Source organism: Anomalospiza imberbis, chromosome 5 (genome assembly GCF_031753505.1).
Source record: "Anomalospiza imberbis isolate Cuckoo-Finch-1a 21T00152 chromosome 5, ASM3175350v1, whole genome shotgun sequence".
Classification (NCBI taxonomy): Eukaryota; Metazoa; Chordata; class Aves; order Passeriformes; family Viduidae; genus Anomalospiza; species Anomalospiza imberbis.
Genome location: NC_089685.1, coordinates 4,175,215 through 4,197,283, shown reverse-complemented (window position 1 = coordinate 4,197,283; position 22,069 = coordinate 4,175,215). Strand labels below are relative to the sequence as shown.

Sequence of the window (22,069 nt, the reverse complement as noted above, 5' to 3'; positions counted from 1 at the left end):
CCAACTGGAACCATGCCAGCAGGGTTCACATGCTGCTCTTGAAAAGTGAGCCACCGAGGCTTTAATCACCACAAGTGCAAGGACTTAATTTTTCATCTCATTTGAAATATGCCAGGCTTGACAGCAGACCGAGCCTCTTATAGACTACCATCTATTAATCAACAGTTTCCTGCTTCTCAGGATTGCTTTGGGTGTCTCCTGTTAGGAGTCCTGCAGTAGCCCCGCTCAGCTTAGCCTGTGACCTAGGAAAATCTTAGCCCACAACAGCAGGGCACAGGAGATATCCCACACACAGGTCGTATGGATCATCGATACTGCAAAATTCAACCTCCAGTTTCATCTGACATTCTCCACTTTCCACAGCAGGGGGAATGTTTTGCCTTTGGCCAGGCAGCAGGGCTAGATTTTAGGACCACAGCTGTACCCAGGCATCCCATCTGTGTGATATTCCACCAGGGGATCTAGGAGATGTGACGGGAGCTTTGTCTCAACAGAGATGGTCCAAACATACCTGCAAGGAGCTCAGCTGGGTGAGCTCACGTCAGAAGAATATCTGTGTGAAGGAAAAACTCCCTAAATAGATGTGCTCCTTGTAAAACTGAGGTTTTGAGGAAATTCAGTGTTTCAGCCTGAATAACTGGAAATTTTAAACAGATACTAAGCATAAACTGCACTCTGTGAAAATCAGCTCATCTAAGGGAAGTTTGTTGTTTGCAATATCAGCATTAAGATACTTATCACTTTTTAATTCACGCAAAGGTTACTTTCCCAAGAGTCCTAAAAAAAAACCTGAATTGTGTCAATAAATGCAATACTGTGACAAACTCTTTACATGCTGGAGTTTTTAAGTTTAACTGAACTACACAGCAACACCATGACAATAAAATTCCACCTTGTTTTTTCAGCTCATCACAACCAGTTTGATTTAACATAATGATTTTAAGGACTTTGGAAGGAAAAGCTAAGGCCTAATGCTACAGGAGGATAAACAGATGGCTAAATCTCACCAAAATCCAAAAAAATTTTCACTTGTAATTCTAAAGCTTCTTAAAATCCCCCCCCAAAATACCCCAACTCAAGATCCCTGCCCAAGGATATTCGATTTAACTGTACCTTTTATATTAAAAGACCCCAAAGAACAAATGCACACGTTTTGATCATGCCAAAAATATTTGTAGAATATTTCATACACACCCCAATAAAAAGTAATTGAATGTTAACTTTGCTTTTCTGAACATGGTAAAGCCTGTAATACAGAAAAGTAAAATGCTATGGTAATAAATCATCGTTTTTCTCTAAAACAGCAAAAGAAACAAGTTATTTCTGAAAGACTAGAGATGAGCTATCACCTCCAGCAGTACTGTGATTTAAAATACTCGGAGCGGAGAGAAAGCCTTGTGAGTGATTGTGTTAAAAAGTTTCCCATGCAAAACCCAACGCATCCTTGTTTCATATTTAATTTGCAATAGGATCCCCAGCAGCTGAGCTGTGAGAGCTCTCCTGGCTGGTGCCCTGCTGCCTGCTGAGACGGGCTCCACACGAAGGGAGCGCGCGATTGAAGCCTAAATCCTGAGAGCTGCACCTCAGCTCCCTTTAAAGTTAATCTGCACACACTGGACTCCAAAGGAAATGAGAAGTGAGTTTCTCTCCCTTCCTATGGCACCAGGACTTCCTGTGTTTTAGCGATTGGTCAAGAACTATTATTTCCTCCATGCTATTCCCAGTTGTGACTGTCAGACGTAATTAGCGTTGTCCGCACGCCACTGCAAAATATTTGTTTAAATAAGCCTGGAACCCTAGTCCCACATGCACAGAAACCCAGAGAAATGTGGAGAAACTCAGAGAATATTAAGATTCAAATATGCTGTGCCTGAACGAACATGCTGCTCTAAATATTTAGAAATGCAAAGTTCATTTGCTGAGATGAATATCCATAAAAATCTATGCAAGATAAGGGGTATTAAAATTATTCACTCTCCAGTTCAGGATGGATTATTTGGCCAATCTGTTAAGCTGCACTGCTCAGACACCCAGAATCTGTACCATCCTCCTCCCCTCAGGGAAAAGAGCTCATAACGTTTGAAGAAAAGTATGCTCCATCCCAACTGTAGGAATACACATGAAACACAGAGTCTTCCTTTAACACAGCCTTTTGGAATGGGAAAGCAGCAGACATCAACAGTGAGAATGCAGAGGGCAAACAAGTTCACCAAAGAAAATAAATTAAGCTGAATGCTGCAGATTGAAAAGTGGCCAGAAGAAAGGCCATTTAAGTTGTTATCGACCTCTTTCAAACACACACACGCAGAGCTGAACTTCAGTTTATCTCTTCATATAAAATACCACCCCTGGCAGCGTGGCGTCATCGCTTATAACCATCACCAAAAAATTAATCTCAAACCAAGTCAGAGAAATTTGTGACTTACTGTGTTACCACCTGAAGACCCACTGTTTTCCAGCCTTGGGCTAAGTACAAGCCAGATCCAGCCCTGCTCAAGTTTAACACTGCTCCTCAAAAACACAGGTATGCTATGGTAGGCTTTGCTTAACCGACCCAAACAATGCACACTTATACACAACATGCACACAGGGTTACATTTTACCCAGTCACGCTGTTCAAAGAAACAGAATCCAAACTAGAGAAATACAGAAAAATACTGTCTTGTCAAGTCATCAGAAAACCATTAATGTTTCTAATGAGTGCAATTACAAAAATGAAAGATTCCAAAAAAACAGAGCTAAAGATGAACTTTAATTATCCAAGCATCTGGCTGCATGAACCAGGGTCATGTCTCCAAATGCCTTCGCATTTGAACTCTCCGTTACCCATTCAACTTTGCATTTCTCCAAGCCCCACAGAATTTACTGGAATTGCCTACACACAAAAAATGACTTATCCCTTCCTAATGACTTACCCAGTCACTAGCATTCTCTTTAGCTGACAGCTGGAGGAAACAGGAGCATGTACCAAAGGTGAAGACTGGAAGAAGATGATCTCTAAGGTCCCTTCCAACCCTAATTCTAAGAAGACACTGAAGTCAAGAGCTGTATGGTAAAGTTAAAGTGCTTATCTGTGTGTGGCAAAAGACAAATAATTCAAATGAGCTTTCTTAGTCATAATTTTAAAAATTAGAAGGCAGAATTCCTTAGACTTAACCTGGACTGTACCACATGCAGAAGTTTATAATGAGTCATTCCCCTGATTAATGCAAGAGAGATAGAGGGTCCTGTAATCCACTCGTGATCTTTGTCTAGACAATGTTTTTTTCTGATGCTGAGATCAAGGTTAGGCTCAGCTATACTTGAAAATGTGCACAAAACACCAAGCAGTATCTGTTCCCAAGCTCCAAGCATGGACATTTTTTGCAGGAGGTCAGAAACATTTCAGATACTTGAGGTGTTAAACCGAGAAAAGTGACTCTGCAAGTAACAGTTTTCTGAGCAGTTGTGTTATTCAGAACGACTACCTGGAGGGCCGGCTCCTGAATTCCAGGTGTGAACCATTCCCTGTGTCCATGTAAATGCCACTGTTGCTAATAAGCAGCAGGAGGATGCTGGCATTGCTTAAGGCCACATCTCAAAATCAGACACACGTAGGTCTCAATCAACATATTCTACTTCTACATCCTAGTACAAAATTAAGGCTTGCATGGACTGAGACGATTCTCCAGAAGTTTGGCACAAATTCCCATGCAGGGAGGTAAAAATCAAATATGTGGCTTTGCTCCCAGTAGCTAAAATGATTCTTATTTGTTTTTTAAGTGCCAGGAATTGTTAGCAATCACTAACATGTTCATTAAGTTAAAGCATCCTTGGTGGCAGAAGACAGAGAAAGAAAGAAAAACATTTGATTTAAGAAAAATAGGAAACATTCCTGCATGAAGTGAAAACACTGAAAAATAATAAAGTTACACGGTCAGCCCTTAAAATAGGCCAGTTGTGCTTCTCTTTTATCCTGCTTAAAGAATCAGGCAGACTTTCCATTTCCCACTCTCTTCCCTCAAGTTCCCAGAAATACTCAGAGCAGTTAGGGGAAGTCTGAAAGGCCCAAGAACAGTAACACCCAGCTATCAGACGATAACCTAATTTGAAACTTATGCTTCCAAAGGCACAAAGGTGTCTGAGGATCCAGCTGAAATAAAATCCTCAAGCATAGCTGCAGTAGACAGTGCAGGAAGCAACACAGGCACTAAACAAAGTCACACATTGTCAGAAGAGGGAAAAAACTGATCTGACGTGACGAGTCAAGACAAGTGACAAAAGTTTTGCTGAAAAAGGATCAGTAGGAAATTAAAATCATGACAGCATTTCTGTTCAAAATACACAAGACAATAGAATCCTTTTATCACAAAGTCCCATTTTCTCCTCCAGTTTTATTCGAACCAAAATTGCAATTTGCACATCACAATGCAGTGAAAGGATCCATGACTTTCATTCCCATTCCATGTAAATAATTTACTGCAAAAGGCTGGCTTTTATCAGGCAACTTCTGTGTTTTGTAGTTTTTATTTTTGAATCCTTAAGAATCACTAACTTGCAAGTTATCTAAACAGGTCTGAAAAACAGAAAAATCTTTGTGAGAAGGTTTTAAAAGGATGATATCCCCTTGAAGTCACATTAGCTTCATTTCAATTGCTATATGCAGCAAAGAAAACTAGATAGCTTAAGAAACTAAACAAATAAATTTTCACAAAGCTGAATTTTTGTGGTTAGTTTTACTAACTCCTTGCTATTACTTGTAAAAAAATGGAGACAGCATCTTTACAAAATTTATTTTCTGATTTGCTTCTTCATGTATAGTCATGTTCCACCTGGTTTATTTATTTTCAAGGATAAAACACTTAAAAGACCCCAACAAACAAAAACATGAAAATTCATCACAAGCCTCTTCTACAATTAAAAAAAAACCATTTTTAATCCGTGTCCTCCATTCCCCACTTCTAGCTGCCATTATGTTTCTTAAAAAATAGCAAGAGTTTTGGGCCTTTTTTCCAAAGACATGAATTATTAGAAGTTAGGTACTAGTCTCCTAGACAATATAAAATAGTGCATGTGTCTGTCTCCACAGTCTACAGATCCCAGCTATGTGAGTTAGTTCCTGCCACAGAAAAAGTTTCACTATGGCACTTATTACATTGAGGTATTTTTTCCTTTAAGTGCTGCAAAGTAAAGAAGCTCTCCTGTAAAAATTTAACTCCACATTAAAAAAAAAAAAAACAAACTTCATTAAATCCTTTTTTACAGGATTTCACTGGGAATTATGCTTTCAATTATGATACAACTTCTTAAGAATAGGCAGAGATACAGTTGTCCTCCCAACTACAGCTCTATCAGCACACCTTGCAGAAAAATTATATTTCTGTTAAATGGCAAGATTTAAACCAGGCATGTCTTCCGTACACTTTTTTTTTTTTTTGCTCCTGACTTGTATTTTCCTTTTTTCCTTTGAAACCTGCCTCTCCTATTGGCTCCTTCTCAGTGCCTTTCTTCTGGCTGCATCTCCAGCTCGACTGCTTTTCTCATTTTGTCTTTTTCTCCTGTTGCTCCTTCCTTGTTGGGCTGCTGCAGACATGAGGATCCCTCCTCACAAAAGCAATCAGAGTCTGACTCTCAGGGCATTGCACACATAGGTAAAGGATGCCTGTGACTATCAGCAACCAGACACAGGGAGCAGCCAGGAGCAAAATCTTCACATTCTGGTATGGCTTTAACTCTTCAGACTGCTTGAATACACAGGATCTGTTTGTCGAAGACTGGTGGTTTCCTAACCAACTGTACTGGAAAAGATCTGTTGAAAAGATCACTGCTGCTTTAGAATCATTGGTGCAGCTGCTAGAATAAGGGAGAGTTAGTCTGTGGGGTTAAACTAGAGCTGGGGAAAGGCAGAAAGGTGAAAAAATGACAACAGCGAGACCTGTGCTACCAAAGTGGCAAAGTGGATACCCCAGGATCCCTTTAAAAGCCCGTCATATTCTGATTTACAAAGAGGGATTGTCTTTGTTTAACCCTTGGAGAAACCAGAGATTGAAACCACCCCGGTGTGAGATCCACGATTTGCTACATTCCCTTCTGGACCATGGCCACAGAAAGCACTGCCAGCCTGAAGGGCTGTTTTTAAGTGACACTTTTTAAGTTCAGATCAATTTCCCACTGGAGCTCGACATTAATGCTTTTTGTCACCCTGATGCTTAATGCTTTATACAATTCTAGCACTGGCAGAACCTAAACACAAAAATGTGTTCTTTTGATTAGCACCTTGCTTCACCAGCACCCCCAATTCTCATCAATTCAAACGAGATTTGCAGCAGCTAACACGGCATGAAAAAAACCTACAGATGTGCTGAGATGAGCTGCAGTTTGACAGCTGGGTTTCCACACTTCCAGGTGGCTGGAAGCATCAGGTTTTGGTAGGTAACAGGTCCTAGTATCACATCAGCAGCAAAAAGGGGAAAAGAAGATCAGCAATTTTAGGCTTTGATCTGACAGGGAAATAAAATGCTCTGACAGAAAAGGCTACAAATAAATCTGAATTTGTAAACTGTGCCAAGAACTTGTTCTGACTCAATGATCAGAAATACAATGCCACTCTTGAGCACACATTACCAGGAATGGAAGACAAAATTTAATGCCTGGTAAAAATTACATTTGTTCCCAGATAGTTTTCAAGGGAAAGGAGCTGAACCTCGAAGAGTGGGAGTGAAGGGGTATGAAGCAGAGGACAGAAAAAAATGCAGCTGGAACTGCAGAGAAAATCTGACTCTCTAAAAGCTACCCTTCTCTCCACAAAATATCTAAACTAGTGGGAAGAGACTCTTGTGTCTTCTCCCTCATATCCTGCTTACATGCACCAGCACAACCAGTGTAAGAGAGGAACAGGGGTCTAATGCAAATACCACAGACTATGAACAGCACTGCACACACAAAAACAATGTGTTTTCTTCAATTTTCCAGACAGAGAAGCAGGCATGGAAGCCTGGGACTTCAAAAAGTCACAAAAAGAGAGCAGTTGACATAAAGTGGTTATTTAAAAAAAAAAAAAAATTTAAATGAAGTGATAAAGAGGCAGCAAGCGCAGGTAAAGATTAATTCCAGGAAGCTTAAAAATAAGGATCCCGTGGCACGTGCAGGATTCACATCTCACTTTCCTTTGTTTTAATCATGGAGAATGGTGCATGTTCTTACAACACCAGGACTCAGGCCTCGCAACATTATCATAAAATGTAACAGTGATTATTATTAGCTGTGGAGAAGTATCTGGGCTTTCTCAGCTGGCCTAGTTTCAGCACATACTGTTTTGCTTCAAATGCAATCAACAATTTCTATGAACTTGATTTATTATTGCAAAATGTATGTTCTCTTGCATTAAAGCACAAGAAATAAAGCATGACCATCATGTTTTGTAACTAATTTATTTCTTTCTCCTTTTTTAATCTGTCTTACAAGTTTACCATGACATTTTAGTGACAACAGTGCTAAACTAACTCAAAAACAAAAAGGAGACTAATTAAAAATAGGCAGACAGTGAACATCATGATACATTGGCATAAAATTATCCCTTCAGTGTCCTTTGTAAAAATACTGCTAAAAATCCAACATTTTCCATGGCAATACTGAGTCAGATTGTTTTATAATATATAGAATTATATATGCAGATCCTCACAGCTCAAGCATTTGGTTAGAGCTTGCACTCCATATTTAAGGCAAGAAAACATCTTCTGCTTTCTTGGAACAAAACTTGTATCACTGAACTGAACTTCTGACTGACACAACTTACAGATCTCGAAAACTTATTTGCCTTCCTCCCTTTCCCCCACAGCTTCAGGAATCACTCAGAGTTCTTTCAGAATTTCTTACTGCTGAGCACAATGAAGGAGATGGCTCCTCTCAGGTTGGAAGGGCTTTCTGCTCTTATGGACTTCTCTGGCAATGATAACTAAGACATCTCTTGAGCTGCTGGGCAACCTCTGCACAGCCTGAACCACCACCAATTCTGGAGTAAGTGGAAATAAGAATTTGGTTACATGTGCAGAACTAAAGGACTTTTGGGAAGGAGGGCAGCAACACCTACTGGTCGTGATGCAGACTGAACACTGCCTTGGTTTTTAAATTAACAGTACTGAAAAAAGAGTTTTTTCTTACTAAAAGGCATGGCTACATTATTGCTAAAATATACCAGCACTTGTAATTTCTGACCCCAACAGTAAATAAATATTCACACCTGAGTTGAGCTCTGGGCTTTGATATAAACGGGACATAAGGAGTCCTGCTGATGATTCCTTAAAGTCACTGTAAGATTTACATCACACATTCTAATGTGCACAAAGCCTTTCTCCATTTCTAATCATTGTCTATTCAAAGCAACTCAAATATTTTGGACTGAACAATCTGAGCAGCCTCATTTTTTTTTCTATACTATAAAATATTGCAAAGTATTTAAATGGCTTCTGCAATTCTTCAGTATTTTTACCATGCATTCCTTTAATCTCCAAAAGTAAGTTTTTCTTCCAAATTTTACTTGGAATAATATACAACAAAACATATACAGAAGTTTTATGATCCACCTCATCCTTTTCAAAAATAAACCACAGAGTACAAACACCATTTTCAGAAAACACTTAATTCAAATTAAAATGTTCTCAACTGTAAATATTTTAAATCAACTATAACAAAGCTGCATTCAGCAACTGTATTTAATGCTTCCTTTAAATTTCCATTAAAAAATATTTTATTCATTTTTTCAAGTTGTGTGTGTCTATAGGTCCTCTGATACACTACCCTTAGGCATCAGAAGTTTTCCTGGTTCTCATCCAACTTTGGAAATAATATCTTCTTGCTTCAGGTGTTAAAAGGATTCATACATTATTTATAAGGCCTGCTAAAATCTAACTCCTGGATCTAACTTGCAAGAGAAAGAGTATAAAAAGTTACATATAGAAAAAAAAGAAAAAGCACAACTGTCCCCATTTCAATTTTTAGCCTCTCTGTTAGTCGTGTATTGCCAGGCTGAGTCTGTAACTCTCCTCTCTCCCTCCCCACACTCAGATATTTGTCTGCAGCTGCTTTGAGCCTCGCTGGATTTGACTTTTCTTGCATATTTTAAAACATGATTTTCCCAGGGAAAAAAACCCAGAGCAACTGCAACACTGCTGGGCAACCTATTACACTTCAAAGACGCCAGATTTCTCTGACAGAATGGTGTTTGTTTACCTCCTGAAGAATCAGGCTAAAGCAAGCAGCCAGAACAGGGGAGCTAAAATCCCCATTCACTTCCCAAAGTCTTCTTCCTCAGCACTCTTCTTTTATATATGCTGTCTACACATATGATATTTACATTTTGTTTGCCTCTTCCTGGTTTGAGAGAGTTCATTGTTAGATTTTTTAACAAACTTCACAAGGGTGAGACTTCAGGATCTCCTTAGCAATTTAAGAAAGTATTTCTGTTTTGAACAGCAGTTTCATTTCCTGGCTTGTATTAAAGCAAGAAACACTGAAATGCTATTGATCTATAAAACACAACTAAAGGAAACAGAAAATTAAAAGTCTACAGAGCCTCAAAAATACTCACCAGGATGAGTAAGTCCTTACCTTATTACTGGAATGAGCATATTTGTGTTCAGAACACACCAAACCCAGTACCTGCTCCTCAGATACCTGTTCCTGACCACAATTTCACTTGCTGTAACTGGAGTACACAGCAACTGCACCTTTAGCTGAACATGATGTAGGAAAGCCTGGACATACACTTCCTACAGCTTGCTAAATCACTGGAATACTGCCCCATGCCATGCTTGTAGCAGCAATGGATTTCTTTGCCCAACAAGGTGATGTTGCTTATGTTCATCCTCACATAGGCAGAGTTTTTACACCTATTTCAACACGCAGACTTCGAGCCCTTACTTCTTAAAAAAGGAGCATGATAACCCTTCTGTCCCCACAAAATTCTAAATTAAGTTATCTTGTGCAGATTGCACCTGTTCATTACACTCTTTTGGAAAATTAAGTTCTTCTGTCTGGAATTTTTATACCCACAACCTTACATATATTTATTTCCACACAAAGTACAGCTGTGTGCTGTTCGCTATTCAAAGGGCAAGTCAGATTAGGTCATGTTTCTTAAAGGTTTATCTTATAAGCAATCATGTCTCACATAGCTGAAAAATAGAGAAAACAAGTATGCTTTTTCCACTGCCACAGTTAAAATTCTCAGGTCACTTGCATCTCATAGCACTTGTATAGCTGGTTTCACTGTTTCCTCAACCCTTGACTCTGTGGGACAAGAAAGGGAAGGAGCAGCTGGAACAGTGATGATGAAACCCTAATCAATGTTAGCAAAGAGACTTAAAAGCTAGTACAATGCCTCTAAAATAATCTTACTTCCTATATCTTAAAGCAGAATTCATTTTAATTGGAAAATTAGGTTTTTCTGTTTGGTTGGGTCTAGGTTTTTTGGTGAAATTTGCCACAAGTAAGGAGAAACAGCTATCAGGAGCAGGAAATGCTGTGCCAGTCTCACCAGTCTTCCTTCTTCTACCTTTACCAAATTACAGAAGCTCTTGCAGGATGCATAAGGGGTAGGCTAACACATAAAAGGTAATGCTAAGCACTTATTCCTATTGTCATCTGAAAACTTAAAATTTAGAATGCATTACCGAAATATTGCGTAACATGGTGAATTTTTGGCACGAGTTAATCTGGAAGGAAAGCAAAAACAGTGGAGAACAAACCTGCCACAGCACTGCTACCTGTTTTGCAACCCTGCTTGGGTAAGACCCACAGTCCCTTCCCGAGCCATTGCCACAGGGCAGCAGAGCTTGAGCTGCTGGGGGATGCCCACAAATACCCAAATACACCAAAAGTGAAAGCAAAGGATTGATTTCGCACCTTCTTGAGAGGAGACAATAGGTGGCAGGTAATCAGGGATGTACTCCTTCCTCTCTTCTGCATCCTTACTTCCCAGCTGGGGGAACTGGAGGACATTGTTCTTGCTGACAGGGAACGAAGGGATTTGATGTGCAAAAGTGACAGGTTCAATATTGTGTATGTAATCTTCCAGCTCGTGCAGGTTAACCCCCATAAGCTTGAAGGCATCGCCTACGTCATCCAAAATTGGATCTGTGCGGCCATCTGGAACAAAAAAAAACAACAGAAGAACAATATTTTCACAGAAATCCAGGTCAAAAGCCTGAAGATGCTTTGAGATTACAGCCCCCCAGCTCACCACCAGTAAGAGAGGTGGATTTACTGCCCCACAGTTCTACCAGGTTTACTTTCAGAAGGGTTTTGTTTTGAGCCATCACTTTGTTTCAAATCCTACCACTGAAGAACTGCACTCCAGGAAGCAAATCAAGCCCAAACGAGGGAGCAACAGGCAGCTTTACCTGGCAACAGTCAATTAACACCACACGACCCCATATGCAGAAAGTGCTCTTTATCAGTTGGAACAGATGAAACATTATTTCTCAACCTAGAAAAGGAACAATTTCATTTTTTTGAACTGACTGTTGTTTACAGAGAGAAAAGAAAAAAAAGTCTCTTGATATAAAAAACCTTCACAAACTATCTTTCCACCAGATGAAATCTACAGGCTTCATAAACTATGAGCCACTTCATCTACTGGTTAGCTACACCTCCTGGATAAAAGAGAGGAATATTAAGTAGTGGTCTGATGAGGAGAGACTATTTTATACTATACTTCAGGGGCTGATTTCCTGGGGGGCAACTTAAGTTTGATTCTACAGCAAAAATATTACTTTCTTCACAAAAAAGCACAGTGAAACATCACTGGCCAGGCAGTTGGGATCTTTATTTAATAGTATTTCCAAGAAAATAGTCCAACAGAGGATGCAGTTTGTGCTATACAATTAATTTGGCTCAAAGCTTTAAATTACACTTGCAGAAGTCCAAGTACCTCAGTTTCCCTGACTTGACAGAGGAAAATCCCTCGAAAGGCCTCCGGAGGGAGAACTGGGCACCTGGCTTTGGCAGCCAAGGCAACACTTCGAATCTCTTCCTGACTTTTCATAACAATAATATCCCAAAACCAATGCTGTAAACTCCAAACATGATTTTTAATTCAATAAAATGATACACAAATCATTACAATTCTGTAGAATTGGCTTATGAAGATATTACATCCCTATACGATGATAAGCTGTGATTTACTTTAAAAAGTCATTATGGAAAAGCAGCCTGTGCTTATTGAAGGAACACAATGACTATTGTGGAGGCCTGGCTCCAGAGAATGGGGGGATGCTCTTTTGTTTGTCCTTTAACCTAATCTCTTCTTGGTTTATCTTGAAGCCACGGCAGCTGAGCGGGCTGGTTCTCACATCACTGCATGAATTCCAACCCCCAGCCAACTCCCGCCTGCAGGTAAGCTTAGAAAATGAGAATTTTGTTCTAGAATTTCCCTTCTTAAGTCTTGTGGTGAAGATAAGGATAATACTCAGATTATGGGGTTGATTCTCAGCTCTCCAACACTGGCCTCTTGTGTGACTCTGGGCAAGACTCGCTTGTGTTTTAATTCTTTCCACAGCTAAAAGGGAGATCAGACCAAGTTACTGCCAGTTTTACCCTCCTGTATTTGGAATGTGAACTCTGCAGGGTGAGAAGCAGCTCGCAGTTTGTGTTTGTGTAATACCTGTGTTTGTATAAGTGCAATACCAGTCTGCTTTGCAAAATCCAGGCTTGCATGCACATAATTACATGAGGATATCACCACTTCAAAGTAGTTATGAAAGCTTTATACTTAGGGGGGAAAAAGTGCGCTTTATGCTTAAAAAATTAAATTCAGGTAATTGACACCACTAAAATTTTGTGTTGCTGCTTTTAGTTGCTCTGCAGGCTATGAAGGTACCTGTGAGCTCACTGAAGCATTTTCTAAGCTGTCAAGATTTAACAGGTACAAGTTTGACAGCTGAAAAGAAAAACTTGGGGAAAACTTTTCAAAAGTCTTTTCCTAGATCTCCACATGATCTTTTTAATCTCCAGGAAAGTGTGCTGACATGATTAGCAAGTGATAAATGCTAAAATGGAATTATTTCTACACGCGCTTTTTAAGAACACGTGGCAGAGAAGCAGCTACTAAGTGTAACTGAAGCATGGAAATATTTAACAACTGTATCATAAAACAATTATGTGTATTAGAAAGTGGGCTGAACAGGTAACTAAAACAACCCCAAAGAAGATTCAATTTTCCCAGAGCTTTGACATTTGCCTCCAAAGAGACAATGCCAAGTTTAAAGTTTGATTGAAAGCTAAAAATAATGTTTAAACCTGCAACTGTCAGAGGGATGAAAGGACAGAGCCATTAACCCTTCTTTTCAAGAGAGTGTCCTCAGTGATAAAAGTGTTTGAAAAAACTTTCAGGTCTGTATTCATATCTGTATTTAAAATCAAACCAGTTATCAACTGGAAATTATCACAGCATAAAAATACATTAAATGTATTTCCAGGTTATTCATCAAATAAAGACTTTACATTTTTATTTCAACAGTTTAGCATTTCTCTTCCTTCTCTGGCTTAATTAAAAAAATCAGTAAAATAGCAGAAGCCAGACACATGAAAGTGAATGCTGACAAACATGTAACACACTCTCTCCTGGTGTTTCATGTAGTCTTTTTTCTGTGAGCAAATGATGCCAAGAAAAGAAGTTTAATCTGTGCATACTGAACTTATCTCAATATTCTTCACATATCTGTGCTATCCTCAGTTTAAAAATTCAGATGTTGAAGCCTCCCAGTGAAATAATTAATCTAATGTCACATGGCAAGTCAGTGCCAGATACAGACACTTCAGAGCTTTGGTTTCCAGTCTCTTGCTGTTCTTTATACCACAACATTTTAAATACTATCATTGTTCAGGGAATGAGAGGGAAGGAGGTGGAAATAGTTTATCCAGCAAGTTACAACTCTCCTCCTTATGCCCCATGAACAGTGAACTAGGAAAATACCTTTCTCACAAGGTTTTAAGCTTCACTATCTCCCTGAATGGGAACTGTGCTCCAAAAGGGGTAAAGCTGTGCCAGCAGCAGAGCTAAATTAAGACCATTTGGTCTCAAAACAGCTCACCAGAAACCTGTGGGAATGCCCGTGCAGCTAAAATACTCTCAGCTTCCCTGGGCATGAGAATGAGCACCAGGTAAGGAGGAATCTGCACATTGAATTGCATCCCTAAAAAGTACTGGACAGAAGTGATGGGCAAGGAGAATCCAGGCAGAGCAGAGTATTTGTGTGGAAAGTTATCCAGCCCTCAGTCCCACTGCTCAGCATCACCAACCCATCCACAAGGAAAACCTAATCAAACAGAGTAAGGATGGAGCACTGAACTCCCCTACAAACAAGGGTTTGGGCTGTGGGGAAAAGGAATTTTTAGAAGCTCCTAAAGCTGAGTTATTTTTGCAAAAGTCACAAGAATTCCTCCAGCAAACAAGCCAGCAAGTGCTCATGTCATCCAAAGGCACTGTGAGGGGCTCTGTGGGAGTTAGGGAACTGTCTTGCCTTAAATTCTGTCTCAGGAATAGCTGATTTCCTTTTGTCAAACTCACCCCCTCCATCTCCTCCTTCCTGGCCCAAAGTTTGTATGAATGAGTGAAAATTTAACAGGCAAGTAAGTACAGAACAGAAGAGCTTTTAGTTTCATGCCAGGTTTCTTAAAGGAAGCAACTACAGTTCTGTAATAATTTCTGAGAAAAATTAATGAGTCACCACCCATGCAACATGCACACGTGTTATAAATAGCTCAGCATTCTCCCTCATGGCTGCTGTAAAAGAGGTTTTTTTTAGATTTTATTTTAACCAGCAAATTATTAGGTATAGCTCCTTGGTATTTTAATTACAGGCTCTATCACAGTCTCCTTGTGCTCCAGCACGTCACACAAAGTTACTTCTGGATAACTGTTTCACGGAGACAACACAGCTTCTATCCAGCAAAGTCATAAGCATGCACAATAGGTTATTTAATAAGTTTAGATGCCTTACTTAAATGCACTTAAGTGGGGGGAAAAGGGTCCAATAAATGTAGTTACCAGTCAGGCAAAAGCATCTTTATGCTATTGGTGCTCAGTCTGCTCCTTCTCCCAGTAACTTCAGAAACATCAAGCAAAAAACCCACATTGTCATTCTTTATATTAGTAGCCAGTAAGAAGTTAATTAGCATCAATAAAAGCATCAATACTTAAGGTCATCAGGACATAAAATGCACACTTATAATGAATGTTACAGGCCCAGGATAGATCCTTGTTACAAAATCCTTCAAGGACCAACAGAGAGAATCATCTCATTTAAACTGATCACCAACAATCTAATCCTTTGATAGAGATTATTACTGTATAGTGTTAAGAATGAAGTAACTAAAAAAAAGAACAAAACCAAAGAAAACATACGAGGTAAATTTGACATTATATAAAGAAATAAAAAATTGGCTTATGCCAGGTGAATTCTCTCCTCTGTGGTAATTACCAACAAAAATATTGGTCTGCTGTTTGCATGCTGCCTTTGTCATAATGAAGTTTACAGGAGACGGTGCAGACCTTGGAGCAATTTTGGAGCCAGTTCTGCCTTGCAAAACATTTTGCAATATCAGCAATTTTTCCTTCTGGTTATAATACTGTGCTCCCCAGATGAGAACCTGCCTTTCAACAAAAATGCAGCTGCATTAATAATACCAATTTCAATATAGTTATTAATATTTTTATATGTATATATAATTAGTATGTAGTCCTGCAAGGAATAGGGACTTGGACTCAACGATCCATGTGGGTCCCTTCCAACTTGAGATATTCTACAATTCTGTATTTGCATAAAAATAATCTTCAAAAAAGTAGTCAAACAATATGAAACTAAATACCAACTTTTAAACTTTATTTCCTGTTAGCAAATTTCGGGAGGAAAAAAAATCACAGTATATAAGCTCAACACTGAAAATTGAAGGAAAGCAAAGGAAAATCCGCCTCTAAATTCAAAAAGTTAATTATCCAGCTTGCTACACTTCTAGTTGTAGCAGCACATAATCTGAATTTGCCCTGTCGAAATATGCCCAGATACCCTCAGTGACAGAAGTTAAGTAGCTTCTATCTGACTGGTTTTTAGAGCAATGTACCACAAAAAAGAGACTTTAGGAGCTGTGAGGAACAGCTCTCCTCCTCATCCCTCCCATGAACTGCACCACTCACATAAACAGACTGGAAACTGAACTCTCTCACTGGATGTGTTAAGAGGTAAAACATGACATATTCTGCATGTCTATAACCCACTGCTCAAGCTACATTGGCTAAATTCATGGCAAACAAAGCAGATTCCCATCTGTCCTCCTGGACAGCTCATCAGTATAAAAAAACCCAACCTATACAATCCAGAGCAGATAAGTCAAAGCACCAGCTCTGCCACCCCTCTATCAAACCACGTGAAACAGGAGTGTAAAACAAAGTGGCAAATATCTTCCAGGAAGCCTTTCCCTTTTCACCTCTGCTTAAAACCAACAACAACGCAGAACTCTGCTCTCAGAAACCACTCCACATCAGTTTGTTTTGTAGCCTGATACCTTAATTACATACTCCAACACTGGTTTTCAAATATTTAATTTAAATTTTAGGATAAAATAGCTCATAGCACATTGAATGGTGTTCCTTTGACAAGCTTTCCACAAATTTGAGCAGCGTAATATGGTGTACTTTAAGAGGAAAACCCTGATTTTCTCCCTGTAAGTTCAGCCTCTCCTCCACCCCCCAACACAGCATTCAGAAGCATTTCACGGCATCAAACACATCTCAAACCCGCTTTGCAAATCCTTTTGCGTTCTCTTTGCAGCCACAGAAGCTCCCATCAACTACAGCTACTGCAAATGCAAAGAAACAACAGCAGAAAAGTAATGAAAATCTTGAATGTAGCTCTCGTAATGGGATGTAACAACTGGAACAAAGATCTAACCCAGCTGGGAGAGCCATCATTTTCTTCTGCAAGTGAGAGGACACGTGAGCAGCGATGACAGGCTTTTCACAGCGATAGCACGGCGTCTCAACTACGTCAGAGTAAATCCATTCAGTTTGGAACACAAAGATTATGTCCCTCAGCTGACAGCCCTGCTAACTCAAACCCCACTGGTCTGACTCCGAGATAACGCCCTGACAATGAAGATGCTACAATTGGAATTTAATTAATGCTACTTATGCAAAACCATGGCAGAATTAAGCTCATTCATCCAGAACTGGGTTTATACAGTAACTTATTTCAGGAGCAGAAGGAAACAATTCTGAAATTGCAGGGAGATGTCAGCTCAGTATTAAGATGTCCTTTTACAAAACTTTATAAAGAAAGAAATACAGGGATCATTTTAAGAAGCATTATACAAAAAATAGCACATCACTGGCACAAACACAGCACATTCCCCTTCTCCTCAAAGAAAAAAAAAAAACAATAAAAACCGAACAAAAAGACTGTGATGCTTGTGGTGCTTCCTTCCCCATTCATAGAGGGGACAAATGCCTTTTGCCACTTTCAGTAAGCAAACCCAAAGCAAGAGAGGTATGGCTGAGCTCTACAAACTCCAATCCTCAGCACAAAAAAAAAAATTTATTTGCATCATCTCTGTGTCTTTTCCTCCCAGTCTTAGAAACACTGCAGCACAAGCATCTTCCCCAGAATTTGTAACAACCCTATGAAAGGACAGCACAGGCCAAACATAGGTGAGCTTCTTTTTCACCTCATAACTCCATCTTCCTAAACCCTCTCTGCTGTCTCCTTTAATCACTTTAAAGATAATTTCTGTGTGGATAGGGATACAAACTTCAGAGCTGCACTTGTGCTGCTGGGATGTAGGGGTCAATATTGCACAGTCCCATTTCTAGACTAACTTGCTCTCAAACTTGGGGAAAGTTGTACAAGTAAACCTATTCAACCTTAGAAATCCATTTTGCAGCACGCAGCTGTTCCTAAGCTTGGTTACACTGGCACTGTCAGACTTGATCTCAATTATTCCATAATGATGAAGCAGAGCCAGGACCAGGTACACTCAGCTCATCACTTTACTTCATGGGGGATCCCTGCAGCAATGAGAACTTCTCTTTCCTTCTTCAGAGAAGGAGCACAACCTCCAGCAGCAGCACTTCCAGGTTGTCGTTGCTCCTCTCCTGACCAAGCCACTCACAGCGTGCTTCCCAGCTCTGCACACTCTCCAAATTCACCCCTGCAGAGGAACCCAACACACCCAGCCCTCACAGTTCCTTGGATATTAATGCTGCATCCAATCCAGCACCAGCTGACAGCAACATGCCTCTGAAGTTCCTCTCACCTGTGGCTGACACCTCATTAGCACAGTTCCCACAGCATGGACACAAGTACTGGCAAACATTCCCAGTGGTGCATTTCAGGGCTCCCACCCCTGTTACCTCTCCAGCAGCCTCCTGCAGGTCCCAGCATATTCTCTGAACTGGTGGTGGCTACAGTAGCCCTCAAATACACCATCAGTCACCTTCTCCCTACCCTGGACTTCAGGCAATCAATTATCCATCCCAGCTCCAACCCCTGCCAGACCCAACTGCTCTGACCCCTGCCCCAGGGGCCCTCCAGGACTTCCCCATCACACATGGAGCAGCAGCTGCCTACAATGCCACAGCTCTCCAGCATGCCAGAGGAAGGGGGAACATGTCCCTCCCGGCACAGGAGGCACAAGCAGCCCTGTTTTCCCAGGCATACAGCCTACATCCACCTCTCCAGAGTACCCCTGCTCCCCAAAGTCCCTCCACTATGGAGATCCCCCTTCATTTCCTTCCTATTACTCACAGATGCAGCAGGAGCACTGACAGCCCCATCTCTGCACACAAATCTCTGCCACATGACACCCTCCCTGCCCCACATGTAGGGCAGCAAAGGCCTCCACACACAGACCCATGACCCTCTAACCACACCCACAGCCTGAGCCTTGCTCCTCATTCCCCACATTTCCTGTGTTCAGAGCTGGCAGTGACCCTGACAGCCTCCCTCTCCCTGCAGATTGTCACCTCCCCACCCCTTCCTGACCCACCAGCACCCTTTCCTGACATTCCCAGATCCAGCACACGCCTACCACCCTCTCAGCCCCACTGGCAGCATTACTGACCAAGCAAGCAACTGGACATCCCACCCTCCAACCCCCCACGCCCTGCAGGTACCAGCAGGACATCCAACCCCTCAGCAGCTCCACTGCAGGCTCTGCAGGGACACTCACAATCCCAAGGGACACACAACTGCATCCTCTACCACACACCCAGACCCAGCAGTGGTGCTCCCTTCCCAATCCCATCAACACCCACATTCCACACTCCTGTGTGACCCAGCCAGCAGTCCTTGGCACTGATTCCCAGGCCTCTCCTCTTTCTCTTCTCCCACTTGCTGTAAACTCACCCCTTCCATGCTTCCACCCCAACACCACCTCACCTCAAATCCAGTGAGGCCCTGGGCACCCTGCTCCCCCACCATCACTTCCAGCTCCTTCTGTACAACCTGAATGGCAGCATTGGCTACATCCAGTCCCCCCACATCCAGCCAAATCTCTTCCTCTGCCTCCACATGAGGACACTCATACCTCATGCCATGTGCACTAAATTATCCCCAGCCCCAATCCACCCCTTCTGCACTCCACAATTCCCATGTGCAGCCCTGCCACACTCCCTGTGCACTACAGCTCCCCTCCCCCAAAACACGTGAGGGCATCCCTGCCTTCCCACATTCCCCATACACATGTTCCCAGTCCCACAGTACCACTGCTTCCCCCCTCTACACAAACACTCCCAGAGCACCCCAGCAACAGGACTTCCAGGCACACAGCTCCCTCCTCATGCAGGAAGGAGTCCAAGCCTTGCACCCTCCATCCTCAGCACTTCCCCTTGGCCCGGAATAGGAAACCCCACACACATCTCCACCTGCAGTGGGCCCCTACAGTCCCCTCGGCACTGGCCCCAGGCACAAAAGATGACCCAAAGATGAGCCATGAGAACACAGCACCAAATCCTCCCATGTACACATCCCACCAGGAAAAGAGGCTGGCTGCCCCTTCTCCCCCTCCCCAGCACCTTGGATGCTGTAGCCAGAGAGAGTGGGACAGCACCCCCATGTCCCCACATTCCAGACCCACTGCCACAGAGTCTCCTTTTCTTCAACTCCAGTCCCACAGTCCCAACTCCTCACCCATACCCAGACCCACTGCCCCACAGTCCTCCCTGGCACCAGAACCCCCCTGCCCCAGCGCTGCCCCACAGCTTCCCTCCCCATCCTCCCAGTCCTGTGCACTGCCCCAGGACCCAGCTCCCCTTCCCCAGAGCCCCCAGCCCATGGGCTGATCTTCCCAAACCCACACCTCGCACTCACTGACCCAAGAGCCCAGCACTGCCCAAATCCCACCTCCCCGCACTCTTCTGCCCTGCCCAAATGACCCTGCCCTGCCCATGACCCTCCTCTGCCAAGCATCCCCAGCTCCTGGCACTGCCTGACAAGCAGCAGCTTCCAGCTGCCCTCCCCGCACCTCCACAATGCTGCCCCACAGCCTTGCCACACACCCAGGGCCCCCAGTGCTGCCCAAACCCACCCCCTGTGCCATCCTGCCTTATCCCCAGACCCTGCCCAAACCCACCCCCTGTGCCCTCCTGCCCTGTTCCCCAGACCCTGCCCAAACCCACCCCCTGTGCCCTCCTGCCCTGTTCCCCAGACCCTGCCCAAACCCACCCCCTGTGCCCTCCTGCCCTGCCCAAACCCACCCCCTGTGCCCTCCTGCCCTGCCCAAACCCACCACCCTGTGCCCTCCTGCCCTGTCCCCAGACCCTGCCCAAACCCACCCCCTGCGCCATCCTGCCCTGTCCCCAGACCCTGCCCAAACCCACCCAGACCCTGCCCAAACCCACCCCCTGTGCCCTCCTGCCCTGTCCCCAGACCCTGCCCAAACCCACCCCCTGCGCCATCCTGCCCTGTCCCCAGACCCCTCCGCAAATCACACCCGTGTCCTCCTGCCCTCCCCAAATCACACCTCCCCATACTCTCCTGCACTGCCACCCAGACCCTAGCACTACCCAAATCCCACCTCTCCGTGCCCTCCTGCCCTGCCCAGATCCCACCTCTCCGTGCCCTCCTGCCCTGCCCAGATCCCACCTCTCCGTGCCCTCCTGCCCTGCCCAAATCCCACCTCTCCGTGCCCTCCTGCCCTGCCCAGATCCCACCTCTCCGTGCCCTCCTGCCCTGCCCAAATCCCACCTCTCTGTGCCCTCCTGCCCTGCCCAAATCCCACCTCTCCGTGCCCTCCTGCCCTGCCCAGATCCCACCTCTCCGTGCCCTCCTGCCCTGCCCCAGCAGTGCCCAGCGCTCTTTCCTTGGCGGGATGGCCGGGACTGGCAGGGCTCACGGAGCTCACTCAGCCCGGACCCTGCTCAAGCAGGGCCACTCACAGTGGCCTCCGAGCACCGTGTCCAGCCGCATTCCCCCCGGCCCAGCCCCGGCCCGCACTCACAGAGCTCGCAGTAGCGGTGGCAGCCCCGGCCCAGCCCCTGCAGGTACCGCTGCAGCACGTCGGTGAGCAGGTCGCAGGCCGAGACCTGCACGGAGTCCCAGCCGAGGGCCTGGCAGATCTGCGCCACCGACACCCGCAGCAGCCAGCGGGAGTAGGTCTCGCACATCCCGCCGGGGCCGGGGGGCCGCGGGAGCTCTCACGCACCGCCCGCCACCGCCGCCATCGCCGCCGCCATCTTGGCGCCGCCCCGCCCCCGGCAGGCAGCGCCGCTCCAGCGCCGAGCGCATCGAGCGGGGCGGGGCGCGGGAACGCCGCCCACAGAGCCCGAGGGCCGCGGGCCGCGGCGGGGACGGGAGGAAAACGTGTCAGCGTCGGCACCGCTAAATGCCCCCACCGCCCGAAGGGTGCGACAAGGCTCTTTACAAGGACAGGTAGTGACAGGACGAGGCGGAACGCCTTCAAACTGAGGGGAGTTTTTGATGGGATACGGGGAAGAAATTCTGCACGGTGGGAGCGATGAAAGGCTGACACAGGGTGCCCAGCGTGCACGCCCCGCTCGTGGTGGTGTGCAAAGTCAGGTGGGACGGGGCTCTGAGCAGCC

At 43.8% G+C, this 22,069-nt stretch overlaps 1 protein-coding gene across 1 annotated transcript in view; it reads right to left on the bottom strand.

Moving 5' to 3' along the window:
- TAF3 (TATA-box binding protein associated factor 3) overlaps nucleotides 1-21,729 on the bottom strand; it is a 114,139-nt gene extending 92,410 nt beyond the window's left edge. Inside the window, exons 1-2 of the mRNA XM_068189444.1 lie at nucleotides 21,469-21,729; nucleotides 10,882-11,124 (exon numbers count right to left, since the gene is read on the bottom strand). Of these exons, the coding sequence (XP_068045545.1) occupies nucleotides 10,882-11,124; nucleotides 21,469-21,634 (409 nt within the window). The 5' untranslated portion in view covers nucleotides 21,635-21,729. The remainder of the gene's footprint in view (nucleotides 1-10,881; nucleotides 11,125-21,468) is intronic.
- Between the last annotated feature and the right edge of the window lie 340 nt (nucleotides 21,730-22,069).